We start from the raw sequence: 18,146 nt of genomic DNA, 5'->3' as shown, positions 1-18,146 counted from the left end.
CTATAGATTTGCCTGTCCTGGCTATTTCCTATCAATGGAATCATACAAATGTAGTCTTTTGTGACTGGTCTCTTTTATGCAGCATAACATTTTCAAGCTTTCCCTAGAATATACTTTTAAGTGCCCAGAGAGGGACTTTCCTGATGGTCCAGTGGTTAAGACTCTAAGCTTCCACTGCAGGAGCCATAGATTCGATTCCAGGGTCCCTCATTTTGCTCAGTGCTGCCAAAGATAAATAAATAAAATAAAATGCCCAGTTACTCCAGCAGACTGTATAGGGGTTGTCTCTGGGGTTGGGATGTGGGATCAGGTCTCCGACTCAGGTTGAAAGTGGACCTTCGTCTTTCTCTGACATGTACTTCTACATGATTTGTTTTTTCATAATAATGTATTTCTTGTATTAAGGCTGGTTAAAATAATAGTTCAGTGGAAGGACGGATGCTGAAGCTGAAGCTTCAATACTTTCGCCACCTGATGTGAAGAGTCAACTCATTGGATGCTGGTAAAGATGGAAGGCAAAAGGAGAAGAGGTTGGCAGAGGATGAGACGGTTAGATAGCATCACTGACTTGAATGTGAGCAAACTGTGGGAGAGTGGAGGATGGGAGAGCCTGGCATACTGCAGTCCGTGAGGTCACAAAGAGTTGGACACAACTTAGGGACTGAACAACAAAAATGATATTTAGGTGGTGCAAAAATAATTGCAGTTATGGACAACGAATTTTAAATCATTATAACTAGGCTCAAACACATCTTTATTAATCAAAACAGGAACCTTTACAATCAACACATTTTTGCCAACTAGAAATAAATTTGCTTATTCCTGTAGCATAAAAATCTATGCTTCAAAATTCAACAAACTCTTGGAAAGCATCTTTTGCACCCTGCTGGTTGTGGAAGTGTATTTCCTGCAAAAAGTTGTCAAGATGCTTGAAGAAGTAGTAGTTGGTTGGCCAAGGTCAGGTGAATATAGTGGATGAGGCAAAACTTCGTAGCCCAATTCCTTCAACTTTTGGTTGTGCGACCTTTGGTCAAGTGTTGTCATGGAGAAGAACTGGGCCCTTTCTGTTGACTGATATCAGCTGCAGTTTTTGGTGATTTCATTGATTTGCTGAGCATGCTTCTCAGATATAATGGTTTCACCGGGATTCAGAAAGCTGCAGCGGATCAGACCAGCAGCAGCAAACAGTGACCATGACCATTTTTTGGTGCACGTTTGGCTTTGGGAAGTGCTTTGGAGCTTCTCTGTCCAACCACTGAGCTGATCATTGCTGGCTGTGGTATACAGTTCACTTTTCATCACAGGTCACAATCCCAACTGAGAAATGGTTTGTTGTTGCTGCATAGAATAAGAGAAGATGACACTTCAAAATGATGATTTTTTTTTTGATTTGCAGTCAGCTCATGAGGCACCCACTTACCAAGTCTTTCACCTTTCCAATTTACTTTAAATGCCGAACAACCGTAGGATGGCTGACACTAAGTTGGCAACTTGTGGTGTAATTGTAAGATGATCAGCTTCGATGAGTGCTCTCAATTGCTTGTTGTCACCTTCTGATGGCCAGCCACTGCACTCCTCATCTTCAAGCCTCTCATCTCCTTTGCAAAACTTCTTGAATCACTATTGCACTGTGCATTCCTGGGCCAGATGTGTTGTTGGTGTTGCCAATTGTCTCTGCTGCTTTACGACCCATTTTGTACTCAAATAAGAAAATTGCTCGAATTTGCTTTTTGTCTAATATCATTTCCATAGTCTGAAATAAATAAAAACAAACAGTAATAAGTTATTAGCAAAAAACTAAGTGAGAAATGTGTATTAAGATGATGTATAACATAACCACATTTATTGAAAATGTATTTCAATATCAAATGGAAAATTTCAATAATGCATAAACTGCAATTTGTTTGCACCAACCTAAATAATACATATTCATTATAGAGAAGTTGGACATATAGTTCAACTTAAGCAAAATAGAGTCATCCTTAATTCTGTCTTTCTACCTGTAAATACATAGAGACATTCCTTCTGAATGTTTAAGGAAGTGGGGATGGGATCTGGGCAGGGTACAGGAGAGGCAGTTTCTGCACCGGGGAGCAGTAACTGGGGGGTGGGAAGGAGGTGCTGTGGTCCAGGGATTTCTAGGATTCTGCTTACAGAGGCAGTGATTTTGATTTTCTGTTACTTGCTCTGAATGCCCTCCTCCTCCTTGCCCCAGCCTCTATTACTGAAAGGTGGAATTATGCGTTTATTTGAGGAAATAATTTATTCATGAGCATTTTGTAGTAGATGCTCAAGAGAAAGTAAAATATAATGAAACCGACTCCATGATCCAGAATATAAAGCTGTGCGTTTTGTTTCTCAGTTATGTCACTCATGCAGGCCTCAGCTATTAATCACCTACCCTGTGCCAGGCTCTGGCCAAGTCTTGGGGAGACATAGATGAATAATATTCCCTTCCTAGTTTCCCTAGGGACATTCATGTGGCCTTTGCCAGGATCACTATCTAAGTCAATAATTGTGATGCTAATGATGATGGTGATGATCTAAAGTAGTGGTTAGGATTTTAGGCTCTGGGGTGAGGCAAACTTGAAACATGGCTTTGTGGCTTTGGGAAGTGTGGTGCTCCTAGCACGAAGCCCATCTTCCTGGGCCTGGGTGTCCTCTTCTATAAGTGGATCTTAGCTGTGCTACCCGCGGGATTGCGATGCACTGTGACAGTACTGCAATATGCTTCATCTTGCCTGGTCTCACGTAAAGAGGTAGTGATCACTGAGCGTTTATCATTGACTCCGCTCTTGACTTGTCTGCATTTCACTTCACACCATTCCCAACGGAATCCTTCCAGTCACACCGTGACTTGAGTCCCACCACCTCCATGTTGCAGATGAGGTAACTGAGGATGCAGTCAGCTAAGGGGGTGATGCGGACTTGAGTTCTTTCACTGTCTGACTCCCAGGTCCAGGGGGCCAATGGACTGGGGGCTGGGAGCAAGAGGCGCTTCTCCTCCACTCTCTCCCACACTTCCCTGGGAAAATCCAACAGGTGGTGGGGCCTCTGCACTGGGGACCATTGTGCAGGAGCCTGGGAGGATCGGAGGGCCCAGTGTGTGTCTGGGAGAAGATGGATGCCTTCATTACCATGTGAATCCTGGGAAACTGCCTCCCTGGCTGGGTGGTGGGTGGGCGTGGGCCGCGGGGGGTGGGTGGGGGGAGCTGGGTGTTCTCAGGCCTGGACCACACAGTGACTGGGAAGGGAGTCCTTATGGAATCCTGAGGGACCCATTAAGAAAACAGATAATGGGATTTCCCCTCTTGTTTAATTTCTTATTTTAGGACATCTCCATCCTGTGAGGCTTAAAAGAGACACAGATTGAACACAAAATGTTGTTTTTAAGGAAGGAAAAAACTCTCCCAACCCCTCCCCCCCCCCCCCCAGTTGCAACTTTCCCACTGATTGTGCTGCATATTTAGGTCTCAACACTTAGAGTTGGAGCCTTTCACAGAGTGCACACGGGTCAGCATCTCCATGGGGGCATTTCCCAGCGCCCGTCCCTGAATAGCTCTTTCATTCATGGAAAATATGTCCTGGGGGAATCCAGGGTGATTAGCAAATATTAATAGTTGCTGAGCAAATTGGGAGAAGCAGGTTTTAGACTTAAAAATCAAGGTGTTGTCAGTTTTTTTTTTTTTTTTTAAACATTTTAAATTGAAGAATAATTGTGTTGGTGTCTGCCATGCATCAATATGGATCAGCCATAGGTGTACATATGTTCCCCAAGGTGTTGTCAGTTTGACTGGAGCAGAAAGGACTGGTCAGCGTTTGCATAGAAGGTAGGTAGTAGAGAGGTAATCAGAACCACAAGGGCACCGAGTGACCTGGTGTCCCCATTTTACAGATGAGGAAGCGGAGGCTTCGGAGGGGCCCAGGCAGAGGGGTGCACAGACCATTGCAGGAAAGCTGGAGTACACGCGGACTCATGTACACGGGCAGAGAGCAAGTGGAGCAGCACAGGTTCCCCAGCTTGAAACAGCAGAGCCTTTCCCCGAGCCCCTTCCCACCGCAAACGCTGCCACAGTTGCATGGAATCACGTTCTTTCTCTCACACACACACCAGGGCAGGTGCTGGCTCATAAGTGTTCTCACAAACACACACTCTTGCAAATGGGCAAGATACATCCAGATGTGTGAGCACGACTTCACCACCGCCACGCAGAAATACATCTGCAGCCCTGTCTTATGTAAGGTTTCCGTGCCCTCACGCTTACTCACACACTTATACAAACCCCAAACTCATACAGATTCCACAAGAAAACACACTTTCTCTTTCTCACACGTGTAGTTGCACAGAGAACCTCTAAGGCAGGAAGGGGCCCGGCCCCTCCCCTGGACTCTGCACCACAGCAGCTAGCTCTGCAGCCTTGAGCCCAGGTTTTTTCTACTTCCTCCCATCCCTCCTCCCCCGACCACCTACCACCTTTGACACATATGTCTCTACCTCCTCTCCCCTCCCCACTCCAGGGCCCCCAGGGTGTTGCGGGGGGCAACTCAGGTCTTAGCAGCAAGAGAGGTGCCTACTTTCCGGGCACAGACAAGTGGAGAGGCCCTGAATTCTGCGCCCAGGGGCTCAGCCTTCTCTGTGTCCCCTCTGCCATCACCCTCCTCCCCCAACGCTTCGTCCCAGGAGGGCAAGGGGCCAGGCCCTGCCACCGCTTTGTAGAGGGCAGGGTGCCGTGGGGAGGAAGGGCCCATTACAGACCCCGGAGCGGCTCATCCGCCTCACAAGGATCTGCCTTCACATGCAGATGACCTGTTTGCCTCACCTGGTCTGCCTTAAAATGACAAAGAGGTTGGAGGCTGTCTGGGTATTACAGGTATTACAGCTGACCAAAATAAGAAGAGGAAGGTTGTTAACTATGGTAACACAATAGGTATCAAAATAGATTGCACTGTAGATATGATTTGTGTTAAAAAATACATACTACAAAAAAGTCTGAAATTTATGTTTAGCTGTTAACAGTAATCTCTGGGTGGCAGGAAAATGCTGTTTTATTTTCCCATTTTTAAACATATATGTTAATTTTCTACAAAGCATGGATGCAACTTCTGGATAATAAAAGTTTTTAAATTAAATTGATGCTTTTGAACTGTGGCGTTGGAGAAGACTCTTGAGAGTCCCTTGGACTGCAAGGAGATTCAACCAGTCCATCCTAAAGGAAATCAGTTCTGAATATTCATTGGAAGGAGTGATGCTGAAGCTGAAACTCCAATACTTTGGCCACCTGATGCAAAGAACTGACTCATTAGAAAAGACCCTGATGCCAAGAAAGATTGAAGGTGGGAGGAGAAGGGGATGACAGAGGATGAGATGGTTTGATGGCATCACCAACTTGATGGACATGAGTTTGAGTAAACTCTGGGAGTTGGTGATGGACAGAGAAGCCTGGCTTGCTGCAGTCATGGGGTCGCAGAGTTGGATATGACTGAGTGACTGAACTGATCTATTTGTTTCATTTATTTTTTGTCATGCTGGATCTTCATTGCTGCGCTCTGGCTTTTCTCTAGTTGTGGCGAGTGGAGGCTCTTCTCCAGTTGCGCAGGTTTCTCATTGCAATGGCTTCCTTGTTGCCGAGCACAGGCTCTGGGGTGTAGTAGTTGAAGTTGTGGCACACGGGCTTAGTTGCTCCACAGCATGTGGGATCTTCCTAAATTAGGTAATGTCTCCTGCATTGGCAGGTGGATTCTTTATCACAGAGCCACCAGGGAAGCCCAATAAAAGGTTTTTATAAATGAATATTGAATGACATGAAAAATGACAAGGGAGTGGTGTCCTCAAGTGACTTCAGGAGTCTTTTTTTTTTTTTTAATTGTTTATTTATTTGTGCTGGGTCTTAGTTGCAGAATGTGGACTCTTTAGTTGCAGTATGCAAACTCTTAGTTGCAGCATATGGGATCTAGTTCTCTGACCAGGGATTGAACTCAGGCCCCCTGCATTGGGAGCTTGGAGTCTTAGCCACTGGACTACCAGGGAAGTCCCGACTTCAGGGCTCTTGATTGCTATGTGGGGAGCTTCCTTCTCTGTGCCCTTATTTCCTCATCCCTACGATGGAGACTCAGCACATGGAGGGTGTGAACACTTGGGATGGTGCTTGGCACAGAAGTGCTCGATAATGGCAGCTGCTGTTCTTCTTCTTCCAGGAAGGTTTCTGTTAACATTTCCCAGAACAGATTGGACACCATCTGGCTGCCTGCAAGGATGGGTGTGCACAAGTTCCCTAGGCTGGTTCACGTACAAGTTCACCTACATATAGGTTTGCCCATGCACTTACGTGTCCCTCGAGCACTGAGGTCCACACATTGCACGAGGAGACTGCACGCCCATGGGGTATCAGGGACAAGCACTGTGCTTGCAGACAAGATCACAGGTCCTTGCTTCTGATCGCTGGGGAGGAGGCAATGCTGTTTCAGTTTTCTACCCCAGCATGTTCATCCCTTGCTTCCTTTCAGCTCAGAGCTGCTGGGAATTTAGGCTTCTTCCCAGCATTGGCCTAGACTCAGGGCTCCTTTAGGGGTCTTAGGACATTTGTAAGGTTGGGAGTAGTATGGGCTGAACAACTTCCAAGGAAGAGGAAGGTGGTAAGAAGTGTTGGGACACGTGGGTTCATGGTCCTGCCATGTTGCTGAGGAATATCTATGATTGTCCACCTTCTGGAATGCTTTGAGTTCTTACATCTTTCTTATTCATCTGCCCCCATGGCCCTTGCCCTTTAATAACTCACAGCATTATCATTACTGTCCTGGAGCCCCACCCCTGGCCTCCAGGCCTTCCCCAATCTAATGTTTAGAAAGGACTATGTCACCCCCCTGCTCAGAATCCTTCCTTGGCTCCCACTGCCTCCAGGATAAGGCCTACGCTCTGTGGCCTGGCCTTGTGGGATCTGCTCACCTTTCCTTATACCGCAGTCTTTCCCATTCTGCCGGCCTCTTCCCTCTTCTCAGACTGGGATCTTCTCCTTGGATTGGGATCCTCTCCTGGAAACAGCAATGAAAGCTAAATGAGCTTCCTTTCCTCCTTCCTTTGCCAGAAGGGGGCTTCCCTGTGGCTCAGATGGTAAAGCATCTGCCTGCAATGCCGGAGACCCAGGTTCGATTCCTCGGTCGGGAAGATACCCTGAAGAAGGAAATGGCAACCCACTCTGGTACTCTTGCCTGGAAAACTCCTCGGTCGGGAAGATACCCTGAAGAAGGAAATGGCAACCCACTCTGGTACTCTTGCCTGGAAAACTCCATGGACTGTCTCCCACAGGGGGGAGTCGCAAAGAGTTGGACACGACTGGGTGACTTTCACTTTGCTAGATGGAGATAATAGCTGATATTTCTTTTTTTTTTTTTTTTTTGCTGGGGATGGATGTAGTTTTACTTTCAGTTGTATTTGGTTTTGAAAAACTCAAGATTTGGAAAATACAAAGCATACAAAAGATTACAAGCTACCCAGACCTTAATATCTTTCTTGCCCTCAAATTTCCTCCAATTAGTATCTCTTTTTACACATCTTAAAGACTCTTCCATAAATGTCATCTATTGAAGATCTGCTGTGTGCTTTCCTGGATTATTTCACTTAAATCCTCACAGCCACCTGTGGGCAGACTGAGGCTCAGAGACCAGAGCCTCATGGTTGATAAGCAGTAGATCCGAGAAAATGTATGTCCATTTATGAGGTGCTTTCTATGTGCCCTAGGATTGTCCCAGAGCTGGGACATTCAGCGAGTCATTCAACAAATACTGAGTGCCACTCTTTTAGGTCACTGGGCTAGGTTACCTCCGGTGGGGAGGAGGGCAGAGGCTTAGCCTTCCCAGAGTTTATATCTCAGTGGAGATGGCCTGTCGCTGTTGCCCGCTTTTTCTGAGTAAGAAAACCAAGGAACAGACGCGAAAGAAACAGACCTGAGGTCATACAGTGGTAAGAAAAGAGCCGGGATAAGCAGACTTACTTTACTACTGGGAAAACTGGGGCACAGAGAGAGAAACAGACTCGCCTAAGCAAACCCGGCAGGCGGCAGAGCCGGGATTCCCAGGCTCACAAGGTCTCGGCCTTCCCGGCACCTCCCCTCGGGGGGCGGGGCCACCTCGGGCCCCGCCCCGCCGCTCGCGCCTGCCTTCCTGGCAGCCCTTGCGGCTGTTTCCTGCCCGCGTAGCTGGGCGGGCGGGCGGCCGGCCCATCTGGCGGCCCCCACGGGGAGGCGCGGGGAGGCGGCCCAGACTCGCTGGAGCCAGGCGCCGGCCTGGGCCCCCATGCCCGCCTGGAGAGCCCAGGTGTGGCCGCGGCGGGGGTGGGGGTGGTGCCTTCCTTCCCGCTCGGCCCTTCCTGACGCACCCGGGCAGGATGCTGCCTCCTTCCCAACCTCCGCCTCCCACGACCTGGCCTGGAACGGGGAGGGAACGCTAGCGGTGGGAGAGCGGGCTGGGCAGGGAGCAGCAGGCCCCGCCTCTGGTCTCCACTCCTTAGGAGACCTCGGGCAAGTCTGGCCCTTTTTTTGGCGTGGGTGGGAGGGGTGTAGAGAGCACTCGGTTTTCCCATTTGTGTGAGAACGGCTGAACTCTGACCGGATCGCCCAGGATCCTGCCTTGCCACTCAGGGTCCGACTCCAGACAGGCTGTGGGAGCGGGAGGCACCTCTCCTGCCTGAGGATGATCATTGACTTGACATTATCCATTCGTTCAGCCATTTAAAGTCTGTCCGCCTGATCACAACGTCAGCTGGGGAGCCTGCGCTTGACCCGTGTTCCCTGCCCTGCCCAGCGGCTTGACCTGCGCCCAACTCATACCAGGTGCTGAAGCCCCAAAAGGGCATGTCAAGGCTTTACCCCCTCCCCGCAAACTGGAGCCACCCCTCAAATTGGAGCCACCCTTCCAAATTGGAGCTTACTCATTTGACAGCTGAGCAAACACGACAGAGTGGGCAGCCAGCCCTGCTGTCGATGCTGACCCTCTTCTCCATCGCCACTCCAAGACAGGGAACCCGGAATTGAGCATCCTGTTAGCTCAATTTGTGTTAGCAGCACCTGCGGTGAACATCCCCCAAACCCGGCATCCTAGGTTCAAATCCCTCTGGGGCCCTTAATGTCTACTTCCATTTCTTTTATCTGTAAAAATGATGACACCTCCCTTACAGGGGTGTTATAACCATTACATGAATATTTCTAAAATAAAATAGGTTATCATAATGCTAGACATGTTAAATATAGATGAAATAGTGTCCTGGAGCTCTCCGCAGGGCTGGCCTCCCTCTTCCCCTACAGTAGCCCCCTCCTACTCAACCGTAGTCAGGAGAGAGGGAGGCCACTGAGGGACACCTAACAAATCAGGGCCGAACTTGGGGGTTTTGGAGCTGTTTCCCAAGAATCCACTCCCACCCGCGGGGTGAGGCTGGCAGTAGGCCCACCCAGGGCCCTGCCCAGCCACCCACCCCTGCCTCTCCAGCGTGCAGACCCGATCCGTGCCCGGCCTGGTGCCATTTTTCCATGGGACTCTGGCTGTGGCAGTTCACATCTGGAGTCTAGACTCGGAGGCTCTGCGGGCCGGGCCTACCGCCCGGGCTGGGCCACCACTGCCCACTGTTTGCTCAGCTGAAGCTGGTTAATTGGAATTAGAGTGGCCTCTGCGGTGCCGGCTGGCCGGGCGGGCCCTGGATGGCCGCTGCCGAGGTCTGTGGAGCATCTGGCGGGGCCGGGATGGTCATTAGGTGGCAGGCGCCCGGCGCCACTGCCACCTCAGCCTCTGCCGGGGGCCGGCGGTGACTCAATGAGGGCTTTGTAGGCTATGGACCGCAGAACCAACCGTGCTGTGTGCCTGGGCTGCCTGCCCCATCTGCCGCCCTCAGAGAGGCCTTGTTCCAGGACCACACGGCCTCCCCTCTGGAGGCGGCAGAGATCCGAGAAGCCCCTGAAACGGACCCTCTTGGCTGGGGGAAGCTTTTGAAATTTCTCCTCCTTCCTTTCCAGAAAGCCCAGAGAAGTTGATAGTGACTCAGGCCCAGGGGTCTGCTGCAGAGGAGTTGCAAAGTCCTCAGGAACTCTGGAATTTGATTCAGATTGCTCAAGGTCAAATCCCTGTCTAGGGGTAGGTAAGCTGCCTCATTTCTCTCACTTGTACATGGGGCTAATATTACAGATGGAGAGTATGAGAATTAAGTAAATCCTGTATTGAGGTGCTTGGTACATTCAGCAGCTCCCATTATCTGCTCCCACTTGTTCTTAAGCTCCAAACTGGAAGCACTGTCATTTTCAGCCTTTAAACCTGGAAGCTTAGGCAGAGATCTCTGGGCTGTTGAAAGTCTGAGTCTCAGGCCAGTGGCCACCCTCCCTGACCTTAGTTTCTCCACCCAGTGACCCCATACTAGGCAGGTAAATGAAGGCTGTGCTCACCCCTTGCCTGGTCCACTTGGGGTTCTCCTTCAGGCCAGGGCTGCTGTCTTTGGCAAACTGTGGAGAAACCCTGGCTCTGGGATCTCTGGTTCTCGTGCCTGGATGGCCTCCCAGAAGCCCCCTCCCCAGCCTCTCCAGGGGCGCTCGGGATGGCTTCGAGAATCAGGATCCTTCTGGCTTTGCAGCAGTCATTTTGGGAAGAACCCCAGGAACAGGCAGAAGGGGAGTGGTGGGTCCTCCATGTCTAGGGTGACCTAGAGTCCCAGTGCTCCCCAGCTGAAGCCATGTGAACGTTGAAATCACAGAGGATGGCTTCTGCCAGTGTGGGAATAAAATCCACTCTTTCCTGGGGCCCACGTGGCCCTGCTGCTTCCCTGGCTTCACATATAATGGCCCTCTTGCTGAGTCAGGTTAGCCTTCTGATACCACAGCCTCTTCCCCGCAGACCTTTCCTCCAGAAGATGATGCAGCCAGTACCTGTCTGACACCCTCACTGCCCCCAAGTACTGGGAGGAGCGTGGCAGAACCGGATGGCTGGGGACAGGGCTCAAGGGCCCCCTCTGCTGGTCAGAGGGCATCTGGGGGTGCTAAGCTGGCACCTTGGCCACCCGCCGGGTGGGGAGCCACGATGGAGGGACTGGAAGGTCAGGGCCTCACTGCAGGCTGCGACAGTCCACGGCCCCAGGAAGGGGCTTACATGAAAGTCTCTGGGTGGGAGGGTGAGAAGCAGGAAACCCACTCTAAGGTATTGGGTGAGAACTTTCTCGAAGCACAGTGGCCTGCCCAGGCAACGGGATGAGTTTTTAATTTGAGGCAAAGTCAGTCCACAATACAAAAGTCTAAAAATCAGACCCACTTTTCCCACCTGGCACCCAAGGGTTGGGGGGGTGGGGACAGTTGGGGGCTTCCTTTGCAGGCAGGAGACGGGGAGGAGCAGAGGAAGGCCAGAGAAGGGGGAGAGGGAACCAGGCCCCGGAGGCCCTGCTGGAGGGAGCCTGCTGCCCCTGCCCCTCTCTGGGAGCTGCCTGCCCCAGCGGCAGGCCCGCGCTGTGCGGGCCAGTGTGTGGCCAGTCCACCCGGGTGTCCAGCCCTTGCAGGGTCAGGCACCAGCTCCATCACTTCTCCTTCTTCTCCAGCCCCTTCGATGTGGTCGCCTCTGTTCCCTCTCTGGTTTCTGTCACTGCTGCTGGATCCTTAGGATTTGACTCCTCATAACTGACCAGAAAAACAAGACATAACAACAAGGACGACACATTTAGAGGAGGGAAGGGCAGAATCTTTGTGCCCACCTCCCACCATCGCAGGAAAACCCTGGGCACACATATCCTTGGCCCAGCACGTTCCAGGACTTGGCCTGGCCCTGCCGTGCGCCCTCCTCAGACCGGCTGCTGGGTTCCACTTTCTCTGTGCCTGGTGGTGCCAAGGGCAGTGGCAAGTGGAGGAGAGGTTGGGCTTGTGCAGACCCATTTTAAGCTTCCTGGACCTTCCACTGGGGAAAGAGTGGGGAAAAAGAGGGGCAGCCAGGATGAGGCTACAGGACGAAGGGCTGCCTCCCAGGGCACATGATAGGAGTCAAAAAGCTTAGCCCCAGGGGCGTGGGCGGGCGGGCAGGGGGGCTGCTCTACTGACAAGTGGCAAGGTGCCACTCTTGCAGGCAGGCGCCCTGGCTTAGCTCTTCCTCTGGGCTCCACTTACTGAGCAAGTGAGTTCATGCCAAGGACAATGCTCACATTTCCTTACCACATCAACCCCGTGAGGCAGGTATGTGCCCACTTCTATATGAACAAAGAGAGGTTCCAAAAGGGGAAAGTGAAGGTTATATACTTGCCCCAGGTTATATATATACAGAGAGCGATAACAGTGTCCACTGCTGTGTGACCAGGGCTGCTGACTCCCAATCTCAGGTGAGCCCCACAGTACCGGTGAGGCCGCTGGGGTCCTGGGGCCCTGCTCCCCCACCCCTCAGCTGGGCGCTGTGACTGCCTGGTGGTGGTGGAGCTGCCTCTTGCTGCCTGCCCCGGCAATGCTCCCTGCCCCGTACACTGGAGCAGGGGGGTCTGCCCTACCTTGGGCCCCGGGGCAGTGGGGGGAAGTGGGCAGGTGGGCACCCGCTGGGTATTACATGGCGCTGGGATTCTGCGGGCGCCGGCGGCGAGGGCCAGCTAGCTTCTGCTGCATGGAGTCCGCCAGGCTGGCTGGGGAGCCCGAGACTGTGGGGAAGTGGGTGAGCCTCGGGGTGTGAGGCAGGATTTCCGCTGAGGACTCGTAGCTGTGTGAGAGACAGACAGAGACAGAAAAAAAGAGATGGAGAGGAAAAGACTAACAAGGACAGAGATTTCTCTTCCAGGGAGCAGAAGTGGGTCTTACTTTTATCTATCTCTGCACTTTCGAACTCTGTGGAAAGAAGTCAGTGTTACTTGGAGGATAAAAAAGAAAAGATGCACCTATACAGGGAGAGACTCTGCAAAAGAACAAGGATGCCCTAGATGTATACGTATGTGTCCCGGGTGGCGCTAGTGGTAAAGAACCTGCCTGCCAATGCAGGAGACATAAGCGCCATAGGTTCCATCTCTGGGTTGGGAAGATCCATGGAGAAGGGAAAGGCAACCCACTCCAGTAGTCTTGCCTGGAGAATCCCATGGTCAGAGCCTGGCGGGCTACAGTCCATGGGGTCGCAAAGAGCTGGACACAGCTGAGAGACTGAGCACACACGCAGATGTTTTGCTGCTGTGGAGACATCTCTCAGACACACCCTGGTGTGAAAAATCAGGACGCAGAATGCTCCAAGAATGCCACCACCTGCATGAGAATGTGTATACACATACATGCTTTCAGGTGCAGAGATATCTCTGAATGTCCAGGGACAGAGTTCGCTTTGTGGGTGGCTGGGGTATGAGGGGGTTGGTTGTCCAGCTCATGCTATGGAATTTTGAACTATGTGAATGTGTTATCATTTAAAAAGAAGTAAATGAATAAAAAAGGGATAGTGCCACTAAAGGGGAAAGTAAAACCAAAGGTAAGGTGGAGAATTAGGGAGAGAGATGGGCAGAAGAGAAGAGAGACTATTTGCTTCTTCACCTCAATCTAAACACCTCCTGGGGGGTGGGGGGCAGAAAAGTGGGGTACCCACATGGGCAAACTTTTACAGAAACCAAGCACCAAGTGGGTGACGGCTGGCACCCTCAGTCCTGGCTGGGGAGGGCACCCCGATTGGGCGCCAGGGGCTGAGACCGGCTGAGCGCGGAGGGTGAGGGCAGGGACCTGCTCAGGGCTCAGGCCGCACTCCTGCCCCCAGACCTGCCACCTGCTTCACCCCCAGCCTTGCCTGAGTCCACAGGGCTTTGCCAGGTCAGGAACCCTGGGCAGGCAGGCTGGGAGCCTGGGGCGCTGAGGCAGGGCAGGGAGGGCAGGGGCAGGTACGGGGGAGGGGTGAGTCACAGGCTCCCCCACAGGCAGCCAGGTGTGCAGAAAGCTCTGGCAGGCACTCGAGGGACAACCTGGAGGCCAGGCAGGTGGAGCTGGTGGAAGGCCCCCGAGTGGGCAGTTTCAGCTGCAGCTGGCAGCTATTTCTGGGTCCCTGGCGGGCGGGGCTGGTGCTGCTGGGGTGGAGACACCTGTCGGAGTCACGCAGGCCTGGGGGTCAGGGTGGGGCTGATCACGGGTGTGGCAGGTGTGTGGCCACAGGGAAGGGGCATGTGTGTGACTAAGACAGAGAGAAAGCAGCCGGCTCTGGGTTACAGCCACAGCGGCAACTGGACATAGGCTGACGCTTGACTTCTCATCGGGCACTTCCATCACACTAGAGGCTGGGGGCCTGTATCACTCACGTGTGGACACTGAGGCTGGGGGCAGGGGAAGACCTGCCTGAAGTCACATGGCAGCAGGGTCGGGATGGGAACCCAGGGCTCCCGACATCGGGGCAGCCTGGGGTGGGGAGGCTACACCAGCCAGTCCCTTCTCATGACTCAGCTGGCATCTGGTGTGGGGGCTGCCTTGAAAGCCCCAAGGCTGTTCCCACCCCTGGCTACTGGCCCACAGAAGGGTTCTGCTGGTGCCCATGGGCCTGGCACCCATGTGCTGATGCAAAGGGCAAGGCTGGTGGTGTGAACAGCGTTCCCCCGGAGGCATGTACCCACAGTCCCCACAGGCTCCGCCAGCAGCCTGCAGTGTTAGGCAGACCGCTGCTCCCCGCCCCCTCTTACCTGAACATTTCGGTCACTTCTCCCTTGGCCAGTGCCACCAGAACAGGAAAGCCGATACACGCAGGGACCAGGTACAGGAGGGCAGGCTGTGAGAGAACAAAGGCTGGTGAGGCAACACTGGGCAGGGCACCCGCTCAGGACCGGGCCCATCACCCCAACTCTCTGCTGGGTGTGACTCAGGGACAGGTTCACGAAGCAAGTCAGTGCCTGGGCCTACACTGGGGCTCCTGACTTCCCTGGGAGAAGCAGCAAGAAGCCCAAAGAAACTCGATCATGCAGGGCTTTCAGGGTGCCCTGGAGTCTGGCTGGCAGCATCCCAACTGCCCAGGACACCAGGTTCCTGGTGAGCTGGTCCTACTCCCAGAGACCCTGACTGCCTAGGTCTGGGGCTGGACGTCTGCACTTTTAACAACGCTCCAGGAGATGCTGTTATAATGACAACGATGATGACATAGCCGCTATGGATGGAGCACCTGCTGCGGCCTGGGATCAAGGTCACCCAGCTGGTCAGGGCCCAGAGCCTGTGAGGAGACTCCTGGTGAAGCTGGGTTTGGAGGACAGGGCAATTATACCAGCCGGCCCTGTTCCCGGACCACCTACTGTGTGCATTCAACACAGGCTCTGGAGAGTACTTCAGTCGATCTCCATACCCCCATGACCCTCCTCCTTGTGTAGAAGCGGAAGGCTCATGCTTTGGGAGTGGGGAGGGGGCAGCTCAGGCCTTGGAGAGCCTAAGTGGTAAACTGGGGGTTGAACTCGGGTACCCCCAGACTCCAAAGCCATTCTTCCGCTCACGGTGTCTGAAAGCTGGACCTCACGCTACTTCTCAGCCCTCCATGGCCCCTACTGCTCCCAGTGGCCTGACATCCTCAAGAGATGTGACCCCTGCTTCCTTCTCCAACCTCACCCGCCCTGCTCTGCACTGGCCACGTTGGTCTCATTTCGATCCTCTTTGTCACCTGTAGTCACAGGATCTTGGCACGTGCCATTTCTAGGATGCTCTTCCCATCTGTGCCTACTTTCCTTCTCCTTCAGACTTCAGCTCAGCAGTCACTTCTGTGGGAAAGCCTTCGCTTGCATTGAGTCAGGCCCTCTTGCTGCACACTCTTGGGCCCCCTGCATTTCTTCACGGCATTCTCCAGCAACTTGGAATGAAACATCCCTGGGCCGTTACAGTCTGGAGATTGCCTCCTGTTAGGCTGTTAACTCCACGAGGGCAGGCTCCACAGCTGTTTTCTTCACTGCTGTCTTCCTAGTACTCAGAAGAGGGCCTGGTAAATACTAAGCCAATGGCTCCCTCACAAAATTCAGAGGGTGTCCTGGAGATGATTCAGGTGAGGGTGAAGAAGACATCGTACCTAAAGCCAAGCCTTGTTCCTAAATCCAGGCCAGCCCCTGGCTAGAGGACAGGGCTCCACAGTCCCCGGAGGCTGACCATCAGGCCATTTTCGGACTCCTGCCATGGATGGGCTGTGAACTACCCCACTTCACACAGATTATCCTTGAACCTAATTACACCCTGAGCATTTCGATCTGAGTTTTATAGATGATGCTACTGAGGTTCAGACAGAGGGAAATGACCTACCTGCCTGCAGTCACACAGGGTGTGTAAGTGGCTGAGCTGGGATTTAAACTCGGGCAGCTGAGCTTCTTCCCCTGCATCAAGTCTTTGCTATGAGATCGGCCTTGGGCCAGGAACGACAGAAATCACGACAAAAGCCTGCATCAAGACTCAAGAGGGGCAGCCAAAGCAGTACTCAGGGAAAAGTTTATAACTCTAAGTGCATTTATGAGAAAGACTAGAAATAAACAATGTAAGTTTTCAAATCAGGAAGCCCAAAGGAGGAAAAGAATGAAGGCAAAGCAAAAATTAATGAAATAAAACAAATACAAACTTACTAAAATTTAATTTCTGAAAAGTAGAACACTTAAGAGATGACGAAATTGAGGATTGGAGGAGGAAAAAGGATCTGCCCTAAATCACACGGTTGGTCAGGATAGAGACATGGATTCCTCTGTCACTAAGTCCACTGTCTTTTCTTCATCAAGGCCAGGCTGGGCAAAATAGAGGGCTTCCTGGGAGGAAGGTGGGTAGATATTTGGCCCCACCAAGGTCTACCTCACTTAAGAGCCAACAGCAATTGAGGTGCTCTTTTGGGAAGAAGTGTTTGCTTAGTATCAGAGGGATACAAACCTATTCTTTTCTTTCCTCTCAGGCACCAGGGACCCACTCCAAAGAAAATCAGTGTTAAGGAGAGGATGGGATGTATAGCTTGGGGCAGTGAGCTGGGGATCAGGACTCCTGGGTCTCCATCGGGCCTCGGCTTTACCCTGTGACCACAAATAGGCCATTTTCCTGTCTGGGCTTTCCTATCCATCTGTACAGTGAGGGCACCTGATCATATTAATGACCTTTCTTGGAGGTTGCTAGTCCTGGCTTGGAGTACATTTCTGATAGAGGTTAAAAAACATATAGGCAGAGGTGACCCCCTCGATAGGGAATTGCTGGCAGAGGGACTGCGTATGTCTTGGTGAGGGAGGAGGAGCTCAAAGAACAGGTTCCCCTTGTGTCCAGATCCCACCTCAAAGAAGATTTTCAGGGAAATACACATGTGGATGATCAGGGAGAATAGCCGAGCTGCTGTTAGGCAGTAGGGTCGGCTTGTGGTCAGGAGTCTAGGGCTCCAGCCAGGGCCCAGCTTGACTTGCTGTGTCACGCAGGGAAGGCTCCTTTTCTCTCATGTCGAGGATCACCTCTCCCACCTCTGCCCCCAGCCTGTGTGAGAGCTCCCAGTGAAGCCTTCTCTGAGTCTAAGGCAGAAGGAAAGCCTGCCACCTGGTGGCCACCCAGGGGACAGCTCTGGGCTTGGAATCTGCTGGGGCTGACAGCTGAAGCCACCCCCAAAGAGGAGGCCCAAGTACGCTGCGCCTTCCTTGCCAAGTGCATGTCCCTCTCAGCTTGCACAGCTCCTGAGGTCATCTGGAGCAGATGTGAATGAAAGGGGCTTCCTCACTGGTTCTTGGTTTCTCTACTGATGGGGACCTTGAACTTTCTGTATAGTATTACTATCAATTTCACAGTGTCTCTAAGGACTCAATGAGTTAATGAGTGAAAGGGTTTAGCACAGTGCCTGGCAAACTAACAGATTAACTGGGTCAGCAGCTTTTGTGATTAATTCAAAGGTGGCTTCTTTGTGGCCGGTGCCCAGGGAAGGGAGAAAGGGAGGAGGAAGGGGGGAGGAGGAAGGGAGCTCAGCAATACCTATTGGGTCAGACGTGGCTCTGAGCACTTCACTTATATTAACTCATTTCACCCTCAAACAACCCCAAGGTGGCTACAATTATTTATCCTCATTTTCTGTTTTCATGAATCAATGAGGAATCCTAAGTCTAACTTCAGACAGTAGAGCCTGGATTCCCACCAGGGCTCTCTTAAGACTCCACTCCACACAGCCTTTCCCATGACTGGGGGTTCATAACCTGGGTTGGTCTTCATGTGACACAGGTTTGAATCCTGGTTCCA

At 52.1% G+C, this 18,146-nt stretch overlaps 1 protein-coding gene and 1 long non-coding RNA gene across 5 annotated transcripts in view; both read right to left on the bottom strand.

Annotated features, from left to right (window-relative positions):
• Positions 1-745: 745 nt before the first annotated feature.
• Positions 746-7,388, bottom strand: LOC136157956 (uncharacterized). The gene is made up of 3 exons (XR_010661289.1): positions 7,274-7,388; positions 6,944-7,206; positions 746-1,753 (listed from the first exon to the last, which is right to left on the bottom strand). It is a non-coding gene; the product is annotated as an uncharacterized lncRNA (long non-coding RNA).
• A 3,823-nt stretch (positions 7,389-11,211) lies between these two features.
• The window catches only part of HM13 (histocompatibility minor 13), a 38,278-nt gene continuing 31,343 nt past the window's right edge, over positions 11,212-18,146 (bottom strand). Inside the window, exons 11-13 of one of the 4 annotated variants that reach the window (XM_065921782.1) lie at positions 14,624-14,709; positions 12,544-12,690; positions 11,212-11,636 (exon numbers count right to left, since the gene is read on the bottom strand). In XM_065921782.1, the coding sequence (XP_065777854.1) occupies positions 11,537-11,636; positions 12,544-12,690; positions 14,624-14,709 (333 nt within the window). In that variant the 3' untranslated portion in view covers positions 11,212-11,536. Of the gene's footprint in view, positions 11,637-12,493; positions 12,691-14,623; positions 14,710-18,146 lie in introns of those variants that run through there. The other 3 variants (XM_065921780.1, XM_065921781.1, XM_065921779.1) reach the window with 3 other exon arrangements.

Source organism: Muntiacus reevesi, chromosome 2 (genome assembly GCF_963930625.1).
Source record: "Muntiacus reevesi chromosome 2, mMunRee1.1, whole genome shotgun sequence".
NCBI lineage: Eukaryota > Metazoa > Chordata > Mammalia > Artiodactyla > Cervidae > Muntiacus > Muntiacus reevesi.
This window is presented reverse-complemented; position numbering and strand designations above follow the sequence as displayed.